This window comes from Schistocerca americana, chromosome 10, assembly GCF_021461395.2.
Source record: "Schistocerca americana isolate TAMUIC-IGC-003095 chromosome 10, iqSchAmer2.1, whole genome shotgun sequence".
Classification (NCBI taxonomy): Eukaryota; Metazoa; Arthropoda; class Insecta; order Orthoptera; family Acrididae; genus Schistocerca; species Schistocerca americana.
The window spans coordinates 202,480,728-202,498,522 of NC_060128.1; the positions used below are offsets into that span (position 1 = coordinate 202,480,728).

Consider the following 17,795-nt stretch of genomic DNA (forward strand, 5'->3'; position numbering starts at 1 on the left):
TCATTAACTGATGTGCTGCCTGTGTCTACATAATGTGCATCTATCTTTTTGTAATCCTCGAAAACGGGCAAGTTAACACGAAAAACAGTTCTTCGATCTTAGTTTTCACCCTTTGTCACTGACTATTCGTAATGTCCAAATAGACGTATTATCCCCGATTACAACATGATTTTTGAGCAAAAGTTCACATATTAGTCGGTAGTATTCAACCACTTATCGCTTTTAGAGCAGCGAAACTTTCTTTATATCTTGAAACTAAGACAGCCAAAATTTTTCAATCTTTTTTATAAATTTCTACGTGTAGTACATAAAATAATAGGAATAAAACCCCGAAAATCGGTTATTTCAAAAACCGGTTGTTTTGAGCTGTTTTAACAATTCGGCTAAACTGGCGTTGAAAAAGACCGGTATAACCGGAAACCGGTTGTTCCAGCGATAGCCGCCATCCCTATTTGACGTGGACGAGGAATCCAGCCACATGAGGCACCGCCCGCGTCACACGGAACGTGGTGGTTAACGTGATTTGCGACTGGGCGCTCTCCAGTGGCACGCGAACCGCACAGGTTGTTTATTAAAATGGACGCGCGTAAAGTCCTACGTTAGCTCCTTTAAAACGCAATTTCCTCCCTTCTCCAATTACAAGAGGCGCTCGATAAACAATGCAACAATTTTTTTCTGAAGGCAGGTTCCAGTACACCACATTATTCCCCACAATCCTATTTTGCAACATCACTTAATGCGACAACCTTACGCCGCCCTAGTGGGAGGGTCCGTGTGCTCTCTACTGCTCGACGTCGGAGCCAACGTCTCGGTGCTTCCCATCATCCACGTACTCCTTCCGGCAGGGCGCATCCTTCATTGGGTCAAATAGATGGAAGTCGGAAGGTGCGAGATCCGGGCTGTAGCGTGAATGAGGAAGAACAGTCCAATGATATTCTGTAAGCTCCTCTCGGATGCGCAGACTTGTATGAGGCCTTAGGTTGTCATGGAAAAGGAGTTGAGCAGTGAGGTATTTGTAATCCGTCCATCACCTCGAATGAGAATGTCCGCACGTTACAACATTGTATGTGCGGACGGCTGGTACGCGGGAGATCGGAGAGGTTTGCAGGACCTTGTTGCGATGACGACCGATACCTCGCTCAACGACTCATCGTGCTGTTGTCCACCACCAGGTCTCCGTAGACATTCTGCAAGCGTCTATGAATATCTGCGACGCTATGATTTTCCGCCAAAAGAAACTCAAGAACACACCTTCGTTACAGATGCCATTTTGAAGGCTATTTATAGCATTGCCACATATCGGAGCTTTATGAAACTACAGGGCTTGAGGTGGGAATATTCCACGATGTCGCACGACAAATTCCGCATTTTTTCAACCAGAATTGGGCGAGAACAAAGAAGTGTTGCATTACTTACTTAACACCTCTCGTAGTAGTCGTTTTGATGTCTGTAGTATACATAAACAAATTCGAGCGAGGTGGCGCAGTGGTTAACATACTGGAATCGCATTCGGGAGGATGACGGTTCAAACCCGGCTATCCAGACTTAGGTTTTCCGTGATTTCCCTAAGTCGTTCTAGACAAATTCCGGGATGGTCCCTTTGAAAGGGCACGGCCGATTTCCTTCCCCATCCTTGACATCATCCGAGCTTGTGCTAATGACAGCGATGTCGACGGGACGTTAAACCCAACCTTCCTTCCTTTATAAATAAAAAAATTTGGTACCCATGAGCATATCATAAGGCAAAAATGTTCCATTTCCAGTCAGTAAAGACATCAGCTTATAAAAGTGCACAAAACCGAACAAATTCTCTCCTGAGAAAGCATGCACTTATATTTACACAACATCGAATATTAAAGAAAGTATTTATATTAAGTTAATAAGGAAGTCCCACAATCTTTTAGAAAACGCGAAGGTGACTAAAAACTTTTTGGATACAGCAAAACATGAATCACCGTGGTAGCTTGTCAGCTCTACCCACTACGCTATACTGAACTTGTTTTGTATGGCCCCTCTATTTATATTACGATCTCGTGGAGACTTTAGTCGCCAATATCTTATCAACTGACATTTAATTATGAAACAAATCCTACTTCGAACAACGCGTTTTTTTTATGAATCTTCAGTGCACTGTTGCTTCAAAATGATACACTTCTGTAACACGCAATTTATAGTAGGAAAATTCTTTAACTACCAATACGACATTTCCCGTGATTTCATTACAGCAAATCGTAGCCATAACGACGCATTAACGGGTGATCCTCAATGTGCTCGTGCTTTGGAATGGCATAGGCCTATGTTCATAGGACATAAAATCCATCAAATAGGGGCTTCAAACTGAAAAGACTGAATCCACTATGGCGTCTCCCAAGTTATGCCTATGAGGCAGAGAGCATTCTTTGATCTAACGTTCCCAAGATACAGCAGGATTGCACGTGTGGCAATGGCTGCTCAAAGCGAAATATCAGGAAGTAACGTCACGAAAATATTACAGCTTGACGTCAACGTCAGCCAACTCGTCCTGCGTGAAGAAGGCCTACCGGTAAGGCAGCTGTGACAGTGGGTCCCACCAGCTACCGACATCGACCGAAGACGACCGATCTTTCCAAATCAGTGCGCCAGTACGCACGCATTCTCAGTGCACCATATCTCCTCATCCCGAACACACAGACTTCAGGCGGTGGTTGACGGAATTTCAGTCTGTTTTCTTTAGTCGAATCGTGCCACGTTCCCACGCGCAAAACTTGGATTGTGAGGAATTTTTAAGTTTGGTACACGAAAGGAGAAGTTTGTGACATCTTGAGGATGAGAAATACAGCAAGTGGAATACGACTCGGAATCTGTGGTCTGAAATCTCTACTTTATTGGGAACCAGAAGTTTCGAACAACTTAAAAATGTAATAATAATCAATTGTACGTTATCTTACCTTACGTTAGGTATGTTCTAAGGGTGTCTAGACGTTTCAGCTTCATGTCTGCACTTACGGCATCATGTTATCTGCAATACAGGTAAAATCTGTATCGGAAATTTTAGACCTAGATTATAAGCTCAAAAAATTGTGTGTTCGAATCAGTTTTGATGCCTAAATCTTCAGAGTATTTTATTCTTAGATTTATGTTTGTCTTTCACACGTATGCTGAATGACAGTCATTGAAGGTTAATTGACATATTCTGTTTTGCTGAATTTATTTGAAGCTGTCCAGAATGCAGTCACTCTTTTCAACGCCACCAAGAATCGTCTCGAACATGTAACAGAACGTTTATCTCTTCTATAAGCGTAACGCTTCTCTGGTCATTCCAGTAACTGAGGAAAGAGTGTACAGTACACGCCAGTTCTTTTCGAGGCGGATATAGCCCACTTCCATTCATTTCCCGTTGTTTTAATAGCAAAAACCACAATACAGCACTCGTCTCCGAGCACAGAGGTGTCGTGGTATCCACTCCGCCCAAGGAAGTTAGAACAGATTCTAACCTCCTTGACAGAGTCGACTGACGAACAAGATGGGAAGCGCTGTGTCCTATCGGCCGATGGCGTCTGGCGACCGTTGTCAGTGCTGGAGTGATATCCTTTGTACCAATTAGAAAACAATGGTCGTCCAACTTTCGCTTTTCTTGAATGACATGCTGAAAGTCGCGTATCTCGGCGCAGTATCTCTTTTCTTTCGAAAAGTATTTGACACGGTACCACACCAATTACCGAAACTACTGTCATATTGGGTATTAAATTTCTTTCCATTAGAATTCGCAACATCAGAAATAGCCTTTGTGCGTTTAGTATCTGCCTGTATCACTATTATTATTATCATTATTATTATTATTATAGGGGTAGCAGTAGAAGTACTAGTACTGCTAGTATTAACTGTACTAGTTCTTAGGCAGTGCTATTTATTCACATTCTTTCCACATACGCTAAAATATTTTAATTATATTAGTGCTATTTTATTACTATCTACTGTATTAAAGTTATCTTATTTCTTAGGTAACTACAATCTAAAAGAGGATAGTATGTGTGAAACCATGTTCCAGTGTAAGAGATGGTCTGAACACCCTAATCTGATAAGCTTAAATGAATAAATAAGTAAATATTTTCCTATCTTCTTAATAAATAAAGTGTTAATTTTAAGTTTTTCAGTTTCCTAATTAATTTTAAGGTTACAAGTATTTAAAGTTGCAAGTTAAACAAGAAGAAGCCAAATACGCTTCATTATCTACATATGGACAATATTGTGAAAATACGACCTGTCTTAATAGCTAGGTTGCAGGTTATTTGTAATAAGGCCAGGCGCGACATTCGGGGTAGTGAGCGCGCATCGCGCTGTTCCGTGTTGCAGGGGCGAACTTCGCCTTCTCCGTCTACGACTTCGACGGAAGCGGCACCATCGACGCCATCTACCTGGGCGACCTCCTGCGCGCCCTCAACCTCAACCCCACCCTGGCCATCGTCGAGAAGATGGGCGGCACCAAGAAGAAGAGTAAGTAACCAAAAGTCTTCAGTCACCAAACTAAAGCACATCTCAAACGCCTGTTATCGCGGGCGCTGATGACCTCGCCACTAATTATCAAAATCACCACCACCACCACCTATTTTGCTGATTGGCCTAACTGTGGGCGTGACAGAAACGGTAAGGCAGTGCAGATGTATGAGGGGCAGTCGCGAGAAGATTCAGGTTGCGCTGCACTGCCGTGACGAATCGTTCCATTAAACCTTCCATTTCCTGGTATAGAGACACTTATTTCTTGTTTTTCACTCCTACAAAAAGTGTTCAATTTACAATGGTGCAAGATGTTCGAAATTCTCAGGGAAATAGCAATAAGCTATGACCGGGTGATTATAATTGAAGTGCATATACTCACGTAGCTCCAGTGTGGGCTGTAATTATCGTAGATATGCAGATGCATTAATGTGAAACTGATTTACACTAGAGAAAATTCAGTACCAGGTGCACATCTGGCGCCGTGCGGTATCTCGTCCACATCTCCAGTGCTCACATTGAACAAATTGTGTATACAGTGGTTAAGCATACAATCAACAGTATGCTTTTTTCACTTGTTTGACCTTTTCTACCCACGCCCCGATCCTAATCCATTACATAAGGATTTCTACATGGTGGCCGAAACTGGAAGTAATTTTTTTCCAGCGTAAATCGGTTCCGCATTAAAGCATTAGAATATCTACCAAGTTTCGCTGCCATACGATAATTACAGCCCACACTGGAGCTCTGCGAATAGTTGCACTTTAATTATAAACACCGGTACAATGTATACAAGAACCAAGAGAGAAGAATAAGAGTGGAGGGCCAAGAAATAAGTACTCTGGTTAGAAATGGTACAGGGCAGGGACGCAGTCTTTCACTCCTACTGTTCAAAGCATACATTATAATATCTTTTTATTGCGCAACTAAAAGGTCTTTAATGTGGCAGGTATTGCTACATCAACTGATTACAGTCACTGAAGAAAATTAACAATAATATCACTTATCTCGTATTTGTAATCCAACGACGAATTCGCTCTGGCTTTGGCTCGTAACTAAAAATGTTGTCTAGGTGACATGACTGTCGCTGTCGGTGCGAGAGGCACTCGGATGTTAATTACGCCGACCTGAAGAGCTTACGGAGACAATCTTTCAGGATTAATCTGATGATTTATGTTTTTCACTGCAATGTGCTTCATACTTTTTTAAACAATGGTCACTTGAAAATAATTCTTGACACTAACTTTTCACAAAAATTCACATTTATTAAACTTTTAATACTTTCGCATGTTCAAAACATTACTTCATCATACAATTTCGCAGCCGTTACGGCTCTTAATAAAACTCACATTTTTCATTGTCCGCAACTCAGACTCATCTTTTCATTTCCAACACAAAGTCAAGACTTCATATTCAACAGACAAACCTGACCACCCTGTACGCTTCCGCGCCAAAAAAAGTCCCAAACCAGCATCAAAGCTAACAATAAGTACAAAGATATTCACACTAGATATTATATCGATTTCAATATCTCAAAATATCGACGTACACACATATAAAAATGAAACCAAATTTGAATAGAGTGAAAAATATGAGACATTACGCAGAAAAATATTCATTAATCTATGGTATCGAAAAACAGGGTTAGCGGGTGGTAATGGTTACGCAAATAAAGAACCATTACAACATCGAAGAAACAATTATGGAAATAAAAGAAAGACTGAGAAGTGGTATTAACATTCGCGGTGCAAGGATGCCAATGGTACGATTCGACTTCTGTTCAGTGGAATGAAGTCTAGCGACCAGACACTGTGGATTTAGAGCAAACCAAACAGAGGCGAAAGTAATGAGGAATGGCATAAAATGAGATAACCGATAAACTTCACAAACAACTTGGGGATCGCGAACTAGATGAATTCAAAAAATTATGCTACGTTGGAAGCAAAAAAGACGCGACGGAAGAAGCAAGGAGGGTATAAGAAGCAGAATATAACAGACAAAGAGACCGTTCCTTGCCAAATCAAGTTTCATAGTACCCTAGCGAACATTCGAGGAACGAATTTCTGAGAATGTACGTTTAGATCGCATAGTTGTATGAAAGTGAGTCTTGGACTCTGGGAAACACGAAAAAGACGAGTCGAAGCGTTTGAGATTTGGTTGGCAATGTGGGCTGATACGATAAGAAGGAGCTCGTCCGCAGATTCGGCGAAGAAAGGCGTATGTGGACAACATAGACAAGGAGAAGAGGTCAGAATGAAGGAAAGGTGTTATACCATAACGGAATAAGTTCCACGGAACTAGAGGGAGCTGCGGGAAGGGGGGGGGGGGGGGGACAGCGACTGGAAATGAACCTGCTAGTCTGAGATTCTTGGCATAGGAGGGGAAGCTGTGGCGGGCTGCATCAGACCAGCCAGAGACGCCGTCCTTAGGAGCATCTCTCGTTATGCCAAGTCAGCCTATATAGAGAAACTGTAAGGAGTGTATTTTGCGTTTGGTACGGCTTTGCGCTGATCGGCAATGGAAAGCTAATCGCGATGTTGTTGGAAGCAGTGACTCTTAAAGGTATGTGTTGTTCTGTGCTGTGGGCTGAGAAGGAACTGGAAACTCGAAATGGAAAAATACTGAAAGTTCCAAAATTGGATGTTTTTTTTCCCTGTAGACCGACACACCTTTCACTGACCTACAAATTGAGTTTTGGAAAAGAAAGGGACCTACTGGCCATGCCTGATTTTCTTGAAGCGAAATACAGGGATTTTTATTTCTCGTTGTGTCACTATTCAGTACTGCATTCTGTATTACTGTTCAACAATAAGCGAGGCAATGCTGTAACCTCGCTTGGAAATGAAGCATGGCACGTACATCTTTACCTAAATTTTCATTTATATACTTTCGTTATTATAAACTGTTCGCCTACATAGCTGAGTGGTCAGCAGGCGAGAGGCCCGGATTGCGGAGGAATACCAGGCGAGAGGCCCGGATTCGTCTCCTGACCGGGTCGGAGTTCTTCTCCGCTCGAGGACAGGCTGTTGTGTTGTCGTCATGATCGTTTCATGCTCATCGACACCCAAGTCATCGAGGACTTGCACCAGGTGACCATTCTACCTAACGGGAGGTCCTTGCCACATACGCATTTCATTTCAATCCTGAGCTTGTTAAACTTTTGCAACACTTGTTCTGTCACACGTTAAAAATGATAGTTTCATATCATAATTTGAGTTCCTTCGAACAAATTGGTTTGTAATGTGACTCTATAACGGTTCGTCTCTGTTTTCTTACATATGGCATTTCGCACATTCAAAATTTTCCAACTCCGGTCTAGTTACGGAAATGCCTAGCTTCTGCCTCAGCATAAAGCGCGATCTCAATATACGAGTAAACGGGCTAAGCGTCGAGACGGATTGTAAAATAAGTGTCAGTCTGAAGAACTAAGTTTCTCCTTCGAATGCGAAAATATTTTGTCGACACCGACATACGCAGGGAGAAACGGTCGCCACCATCACCACCACCATCATCATCATCATCATCATCATCATCATCATCATCATAAAATAAGGGAAAATCAGAATTCGCACGGAAAGATATAGGTGTTCGTTTCTTCTGCGCGCTGTTCGAGATGGAATAATAAAGAACTATTGTGAAGGTCAAGAACCCTCTGCCAGGCACTGAAGATGATTTGCAGAGTATCCGTGTAGGTGTAGATGTTTTCCCTGGGTGTCAGTTACTCCTAGTTAGATCATTGCATCGAGACTCCAGCATTAGCACGTGATGCAAAGCAGTGGGAGTCACACACACTCTGTGAGACGAATTGATGTACAAAGCCGGCGGCTTCCAGCAACGGCAATCCCAGCTCTAGCGTCTCTCGTATCGCTTTTTGTTTCGCTAGTTAGTTATTCATTCGCCAGTCGAGCTGGAACTTAATCGGGGCGTGCAAGGACACTTTAACAGATGTTGCAAGTTTACCGACGCTTAACTGAAGCAAAGAACAAGAGCTAACAATCATGCTCGAAGCAAGGAAAACAAAAATTCCTCGTTCACATATTAAGGGCGTTTTACTTGCCATCAATAATCAAGTTTATTAGTAATTGTTTTCCTGATATGGATTTTTGCGAGAGATTGATGGGAAGATCCCACTGTTGTCTTTAGAAGTTTCCATATCAGTGATTCCATTCTCGACAATTTATAGGTATGAAAGTGAATAAAGTGTGTTAGAAATAATCAGTAACGGCCGTCTCATTGGCTCAATATTTCTCGACTTAATGAAATAGAAAGAGAGAGGTGTGAGTTTATTTGTTTTAATATTGACTAAATAGAATGTGCGTCTGAAAAGTTTGGTTACTGGCCTCAGATACAGGAAACAAGGGTTACAAACAAAATACCTTTACTGGCTTTCTGCGTCATCACCCTTTAGCTACATCACACTTCTGACATCGGTTATATAGCTGATGGAATTTGTCAGCAAACGCTTCTTGTGGAATCGCTCGAAGCACCGTGTTCTTGGATATGCGCGTCGTTACAGCAGAGATCTCGTGCTACCAGTACGATCTGGAGGAAAAGGGACATTCGGTGTCGTGGTGTCCGCCGTCTATCTCGAGTGGTAATTCGTGACGGCTCGAGCCCTTGCTGTCAAAAAGACGCCCGTCATCGACTTAGTCTTGGGTTTTGTCAGCCGGCAGACGACGAACACCGCTGTGGCAAGGTCTCCGGATCGTATCGGTAGCGCCAGCTTTCGTCTCCCGTAATTATACGAGCTTGCAATGACGTGTGGCCGCGGTGCATCGGGCGATGCCACAAAGAAGCGTTTGCTGACAGTTCAGATTCCAGCAACTTTACAGACGATGTCTTAAGTGTTTTGTAGCAACACTCATCACTTTAAACACCTTGCAACTTTTGATTCCTTTATTTTCTGAGACCATTCCGCACACTTTTCAGACCTTTCCTGTATTACTTATCTTCTTGTAATTTTAAAAACATGAGTGTCAATTTTTTCCACTCTGAAGTGTAGCTAAGTGTTGAACTTCGTTAGGCGTTTCTCGTTCTGGGGTACTGGTTATCAGAAAGGTTGGGAACCACTGCACCGCTATCTCCATAACCATAAACTGAAACCATTATTTTTTTCTGAACACTACTCCGGAAGGGTGGCCTACAAAGTACCCAGTACATAAATATCGAAACAGAAGCACAACGTGCTTGTCATGCTCTCTGTGCGGTGATCGGCAAGCTCTATTGGAAGTTGATTCCGATCCTGGGAACAGATATTCGACTATCTGAAGGAGTTCTTGAGGTCAACTGACAGCGCACTTGGTCTTCCCAGTGTACGGAATCAGAATAAAAACACTCGCCGCGTCAAACAAGAATAAGAATTCTACGACATAGGTCGTCTTGGTCACGAAGGTGGACGCACAGCTTGAGGCGGACTCGCAGCTTGTTGGCACTTCTCACAACATATCATTCCTAGAGGTGAAACAAGAATTAAATGGTAAAAACGCCAGCACCGACTGACATTAGTCACTTTCTCACCAAACTACACTGTTTAGTATCCTGCACTTACAGAAATCTATAGAAACTGTCTCTATTCTGTGTTGGCCATTGATTATGTTGTAAGAATCGAGTGTTACCTTCACGAAGTAGTCTCTTACTCTGTGCATCATGCAACACAAAAGTCTCGCATCTTACTTGCAGTAAGGTTGATGTATAGTAATAGAAAGTGGAAATCTCAAATACATTCATATTGCACTGCCCGACAGGAAAGTGCACCACCGAGGAGATATGGTCGAATGTCAATGTAACTTCGTACATGTATTCGTACAAAATGACTAAGAGTTGCAATTTATCTGTGAAAGGTAGAACGATCACCAGAATGGATTGGTGGTGTTTAGTGTTGTTACCAGATATGGTAGAATAAGAGACGTCAACAGCGATCATTGTAAAGGACACGAGAATGCTGTGTACTCGTGTGAGACAGGTTTAGCGGCACCTGACAGAGTACGAAAGGAGCTTGTTGTGGGTCTCCTCTTTGCCAGAGGGTCGGGCCGTGCAGTACCCATATTTGTGGGGCATTCCTACGTGTCAGTGACCAAATGTTGGACTGTATGGGAATATAAGGGTAGATATACTCGTCATCAAGATTCTGGTTGACCACCAGAAGGGAGGGTCGCCGTTTTGTGCCCCGAACACATCGCAGCCCCTTCACAACTGCCACTGCCATCCGAGAACAACATTCTGTCATCCCAGACAGACTAGGGAATTGTCGTGCCACGCATACACTGCCGCTAACACCAACGGCGGTGCCTGAGCGGCGCAGTGCGGGAAAGAGTGGCCAGCTGACGAAAGGCGCCGTAATTCGATCAGCGATGAGTCGCGGTTATGCACTGCCACGGATGACCACCGTCAGCGACCTGGGGAAAGGTCCCTTTCTTCCAATGTTTCGGCGAGGCACGTCGGTCTTAGTCCTGAAATCGTGCCGTGCGGAGCCATCGGGTACAATTTCACGTGAGGACGTGTGGCGATTGAGGGAACTCTCATGGCACAGCAGTGCGTCACGGACATCGTGCTTCCTCGTGTGTTACTTCTAATATGGCAGTATTGTGGTGTCATTTTTCAGCAGGACAATGCCCAAAAACACACGGAATGTGCCTGTATGAACTGTCTGGGCGATTTTCAAGTACTCTGGTGGCCATCTAGATCTAGATCCCCACATCAGGCTCCGACAGAACGCGTGTGGAGTCAGTCAGGACGTCAGCACTGTCCAGGGTGGGTATCGAGGTGCACTTCCAACAGTTGCAGGCCGAGGCAACAGAATCAATGAGAGCACCCGCGCCAGAGGGCGGGTGCAAGGTCGTACTGATGTGTGGGCTCATTACTGCCAAGTTCTCCTCATATCGCAGAAATAACATCACATACACTCTCAATCAGAGAAGTTTCATTCCTTCCCTTTTGGGTGCTTCACATTTTTTTGTCAGGCGATTTGTGCTTCCTTCCCTCCGTGGTTATCTTTAACATATTCGCTTTTTGTTATAGTTCATAAATTGAAGTGAGATTAGACCAACTGTTTCGCTGAAACGGTCGCAATAAATGCAGATGCCTTGCTGTAATCCGAACCAAATCAATCAGCAGTCACAAGAAAGTGCCTCAGAAACATTTTGTAGTCGTAATGAATGGCGGAAGACTGTTCAAAGAAGGAAAAATTTAACGCAAAAATTTAGGCTTATACTTGTAATGTGTACGTTTTTTGTCTGGTAAGCCAATTTTGGGGTGAAATTAAAGTCCTTAAATGAAGAGTTCTCAGAAGGATGACACAACAGTATGTCATAAAATATTTGGGAGGAAAGAAACGTAAATGTAATTATGTTTCGCTGAGGCGAATCTGCGGCGATGCACTCTCATACGTTTATCACTCAAGTGGATATCTCTTTCAGCTTTTATAGGCGTTACCTAGAAAGCGCAAACGGGATGTCCTACTGCTCTCTATAGAAACAATGTGTGAATAATAATTATGCTTACTCCATCTATGCACCAATAGTGCTTTCTTGTAAAGTGTTTAAATATTATGTTACAGTACATAACATAGCTTCATACAGTATTGCAAAACAGTCCTTCAAAGTAGTGTGTTCAGTTAACGATTTAACAATTGTAAATTGTAAAGGACGAGGTGTACAGGGAACCTGATCCTAATTTAAAATTTAACCTATTTTATGATACTTTTGTGAGTATATTTGGAAACAGTTTCCCTAAGAAAACAGTTAAACGTAATTGTAAGAAACTGTAGTTTATTAAAGAGATGAAAATATCCTGGAAATAGAAAAGGGTATCCAGAAACAGTCAAACATTATAAAAACTACTGCACTGGGGATTAAAAATTCCAAAAGTATGTGATTATATCTGAGATTAACACCTCTGATAATGAAATTAAAACAATTTGGAATATTCTTGAAAGGGAAACAGGGTAACTGAGAGCAGAAGAAGACTATGTATCTATCAAACTCAATGAAAAGTTTCTTAATAAAAAGTCAGAAAGAGAAAATATTTTTCATAATCCTTCTTTAAGTGTTGTAGAGAAAATAGGATCCAGCTATTCATTGGAAAATGTAAGTTTGTATCTGGAAGAGGCAATACCTATGCAATTTGATAAAACTGAAATTCAACCCACCTCTCCTGCTGAAATTAGAGAAATAATAAAGTAGAAGTTCGCATGAAATTTATGGCATATTCAGCAGAGTACTAAAAATTGTTCCCCAAAAGATAAGTAGGATTCTCAGCCACACATGTCGTAGTTCACTGAAACAAGAAAGCATTGCATATCTGATGCTAACAACTACCGCCCAATTTCTATTATGACAGATTTCTCCAAAATTATTGAAAAAGTAATGTATTCAAAAATAGCTCCGCATATTTGTAAAAATGAAGTATTAATAAAATGTCAGTTTGGTTTTAAAAAAGGTTTTTCAACAGAAAATTCTATATATGCTTTCAATGATTAAATATTAAATGCTCTCAATAACGAAACATCAACCATTGGGATTTTTTATGAACTCTCAAAGGCATTTGACTGTGTGAATCATAAAATTCTTCTAGGTACGCTTAAGTATTGTGGTATGAGTGGGAAAGTGCACAAATGGTTTAATTCATATTTAACTGGGAGAATGCAGAAACTTGAAATTAACGATGACAGATAGTCCGCAAAAAACCAATAGAGTACTGTAACTGGGAAAATATCAAGAACAGTGTCCCACATAGTTCAATCTTGGGTCCCCTATTCTTCTTAATACACTCCTGGAAATGGAAAAAAGAACACATTGACAACGGTGTGTCAGACCCACCATACTTGCTCCGGACACTGCGAGAGGGCTGTACAAGCAATGATCACACGTACGGCACAGCGGACACACCAGGAACCGCGGTGTTGGCCGTCGAATGGCGCTAGCTGCGCAGCATTTGTGCACCGCCGCCGTCAGTGTCAGCCAGTTTGCCGTGGCATACGGAGCTCCATCGCAGTCTTTAACACTGGTAGCATGCCGCGACAGCGTGGACGTGAACCGTATGTGCAGTTGACGGACTTTGAGCGAGGGCGTATAGTGGGCATGCGGGAGGCCGGGTAGACGTACCGCCGAATTGCTCAACACGTGGGGCGTGAGGTCTCCACAGTACATCGATGTTGTCGCCAGTGGTCGGCGGAAGGTGCACGTGCCCGTCGACCTGGGACCGGACCGTAGCGACGCACGGATGCACGCCAAGACCGTAGGATCCTACGCAGTGCCGTAGGGGACCGCACCGCCACTTCCCAGCAAATTAGGGACACTGTTGCTCCTGGGGTATGGGCGAGGACCATTCGCAACCGTCTCCATGAAGCTGGGCTACGGTCCCGCACACCGTTAGGCCGTCTTCCGCTCACGCCCCAACATCGTGCAGCCCGCCTCCAGTGGTGTCGCGACAGGCGTGAATGGAGGGACGAATGGAGACGTGTCGTCTTCAGCGATGAGAGTCGCTTCTGCCTTGGTGCCAATGATGGTCGTATGCGTGTTTGGCACCGTGCAGGTGAGCGCCACAATCAGGACTGCATACGACCGAGGCACACAGGGCCAACACCCGGCATCATGGTGTGGGGAGCGATCTCCTACACTGGCCGTACACCACTGGTGATCGTCGAGGGGACACTGAATGGTGCACGGTACATCCAAACCGTCATCGAACCCATCGTTCTACCATTCCTAGACCGGCAGGGGAACTTGCTGTTCCAACAGGACAATGCACGTCCGCATGTATCCCGTGCCACCCAACGTGCTCTAGAAGGTGTAAGTCAACTACCCTGGCCAGCAAGATCTCCGGATCTGTCCCCCATTGAGCATGTTTGGGACTGGATGAAGCGTCGTCTCACGCGGTCTGCACGTCCAGCACGAACGCTGGTCCAACTGAGGCGCCAGGTGGAAATGGCATGGCAAGCCGTTCCACAGGACTACATCCAGCATCTCTACGATCGTCTCCATGGGAGAATAGCAGCCTGCATTGCTGCGAAAGGTGGATATACACTGTACTAGTGCCGACATTGTGCATGCTCTGTTGCCTGTGTCTATGTGCCTGTGGTTCTGTCAGTGTGATCATGTGATGTATCTGACCCCAGGAATGTGTCAATAAAGTTTCCCCTTCCTGGGACAATGAATTCACGGTGTTCTTATTTCAATTTCCAGGAGTGTACATATTAATGACTTGCCGCTCCATATTCATGAAGATGCAATGCTAATTCTTTTTGCTGGTGATACAAGTATAGTAATCATACTCAACAAATAAGAATTAGCTGAGGAAATTGTAAATAATTCTCTACAAATGGATTCTCACAAAATTTTGAGAAGACACGGTATATACAGTTCTATACAGTAAATGGCATAACACCATTGATAACTACAGACTTTGAACAGAACTCTGTTGCTAAGACAGAGTATTCAAAATTTCTGGGTGTGTGCATTGATGAGAAATTGAACTTTAAAAAACTCATTCATATTCTGCTGAAACCTTTCAGTTCAGCTACTTCTGCTGTTACAGTTATTGCAAATTTTGGTAATAAACATATCAGTAAATTACCCTACTATACCTATTTTCATTCACTGCTTTCATATGGCATCATATTTAGGGTTAATTCATTTGCAAAAGCGTGAAATCAGAATAATAGCTGGAGCCCACCAAAGATTACCTTGCAGACATTTATTTAAGCAAGTAGGGATATTCACAGTACCTTCACAATACATATATTCATGTATGAAATTTGTTGTTAATAGCCCATCCCAGTTCAAAAATAATAGCAAAGTGCATAGCTGCAACACTAGAAGAAAGGATGATCTTTACTATTCTGGGCTAAATTTGACTTTGGTACAGAAAGCGGTGAATTATGCCGCCACAAAACTCTTTGATTATTTACCAAATAGCATTAAAAGTCTGACAGATAGCCAATCAGCATTTAAGAACAAATTAAAAGGGTTTCTGGATGACAACACCTTCCACTGAAAGATGAATTTTGAGATATGAAGTATTTCTTTCTAGAAAAATTAATAAGAATGTGTATAGAATTTGGTAATTTGCCGTTAGTCAGCGCTAGACGTAAACGTGGCGTGCTGCAGAAGGGAAAGGCTGTTTCATGAAATGGCGTCCCCTATCACTAGATCTCACTCTGTGTGGCTATTTTCTGTGGGGACACATTAAAGATCAGAGCTCCGGGAGAGAATACGGGAAGCGACTGCCACAGTCGACGATGCCATGCTGGGACGGGTATGGCAAGAATTCGATTACCGTAATGACGTAATGTTTAGTTCTTATGCAATAAGTGTTCCCTGACTTTATGTTCACACTGTGTAATGTAATGAAGTATTACATGTAACCATGTTTGTTCGCCACTGTTATTACGTTATTGGTGACAACATCGATTCCTTGCAAATTCTTAAAGATGTGTGGATAAGTTAGTGCAACAAACAGCGGTGAGAGTAAGTTGTTTTCGTTGTGTTGTGCAGACGAGAAGAAGCTGAAGATCGAAGACTTCTTGCCCATCTTCTCGCAGGTGAAGAAGGAGAAGGAGGTGGGATCGTACGAGGACTTCCTGGAGTGTCTCAAGCTGTACGACAAGGCGGAGGACGGCAAGATGCTGTCGGCCGAGCTGTCCCACACACTGCTGTCGCTCGGTAAGCTTGCCACGGCTGAGGTCATAATGGCGGGACAGCTGACTTGTACAGCCAAGGATCTAAGGCTTTTTCGCTTCAGTCACAGAAGAACTACTGAGTATTCAGCACAACACCTATCTTAACGTAATAGGTTCTAGGGTTCGATCAAACTCAATTTTCGAAGAAAATCTCCTCGTTTGCTGGAACCAACACACACACACACACACACACACACGTGTGTGTGTGTTTATTAGTGTATCGTGTAAAAATTTGAAGTAAATCTGTCAAACTATTTGAGAACTTTGATTACAATGTTAAACTTCATGCGTGTGTGTTTTAGGCCTCCAGCAAAAGAAGTGATTTTCTCCGAAAATTCAGTTTGATCGCAACCTAGAACTTACTATGGTAAGATTGTTGTGGTTGGTTGGTTGTTTTGGAGAAGGAGACCAGACAGCGAGGTCATCGTTCTCATCGGATTAGGGAAAGACGGGAAAGGAAGTCGGCCGTGCCCTTTGAAAGGAAACATCCCGGCAAGATTGTTGTGTTGAATACCAAGAATTTCTCCAGGGACTGAAACGAAAAATAGCTAGCTATAATGGCCGAAAGCTTTAATTGTGAGAGTCTTTTTGTTGTGCCTATCTACGACTCTACATCTCCGCTATATGGTAAGTAGTAACTTTCCTTTTCATAATATTGTTACATTCCATCCTGGATTTTCCATTGTTTGATTATATCGTAACAACCGATCACCACAACGTAAATTCGACCTTTGGAAAAACTTACTAATAATATTTCAACACAAATAATGCAACAAAGCTTTATATGCCAATAAAAGAAACAGCTGTGAGCGATAAAAGCAGCAATTTAAGAAAAGCCGGCCACACAAGCTCGAGTAATTCGTAACTAGACACGGCAACCAAGAATAGAATTTAAAACCATGTCTTTAATAACATTTCTACGTTCAAGATGTGCCAGTATCCAACAAAAGCAGAATGTGAAGGAAAGACTGTGCACGTACAACGATTTATTCGTACGATAGCGGTATAAAAACTTATATAGTTAACAAGTTTCAGTATGTCCATCTTTTCAGAGATGATTACAGGACTCGGCTGATCGGTACAGGATGTCAAATCAAACACATTTCAGCCGTCTAATTTCCAAATTGTTATTTTTTTTCTTGCGATAACAGTTTGGAAATAGACGGCTGAAAGGTGTTCGATTTAACATCCTGTCTAGTTTACAGTCATCATTGGCCAATATAAATATATTGGCTGCCGCCAGCTTGACACGGAGACACGTTGACAACATCTGATGTATAGCGTAAAAGCTCCTACCCCAGCAATACCTACCAACATTATTCGATAATACATGGACGTAGAAGATCTTACAAGCTACTTTAACCTATAATACTGCAGCAAAACGTCAATGTTAATAACGTTAATGGAGTTACTTGGGTGTTTCTCGAGGAATGTTGGAAGTTCCCGTCACATCTCAGAGGAGATGTGACGGGAACTTAAGTTATTGTATAAATGTGGCTCTCAGCAGTAACCAACAAAGCTACAGCAAGCAGGTGGCGCATTTTGTTGAGATGAATTAAAGCTAAAATTTAATATCATGATTTATTTAGAACCTTTCGGTGTCCATGACAATGGAGATAACTGCAGTTAGGGACGTGCTGCAACT

At 42.7% G+C, this 17,795-nt stretch overlaps 1 protein-coding gene across 2 annotated transcripts in view; it reads left to right on the top strand.

Annotated features, from left to right (window-relative positions):
- The window catches only part of LOC124552581 (myosin light chain 1), a 68,168-nt gene that overhangs the window by 38,671 nt on the left and 11,702 nt on the right, over positions 1-17,795 (top strand). For both annotated transcript variants that reach the window (XR_006967935.1, XM_047126902.1), the window contains exons 3-4: positions 4,333-4,473; positions 15,966-16,133. Coding sequence is in view for 1 of the 2 variants with exons in the window: in XM_047126902.1 (XP_046982858.1) it covers positions 4,333-4,473; positions 15,966-16,133 (309 nt within the window). In the remaining variant the exon portion in view is untranslated. The remainder of the gene's footprint in view (positions 1-4,332; positions 4,474-15,965; positions 16,134-17,795) is intronic.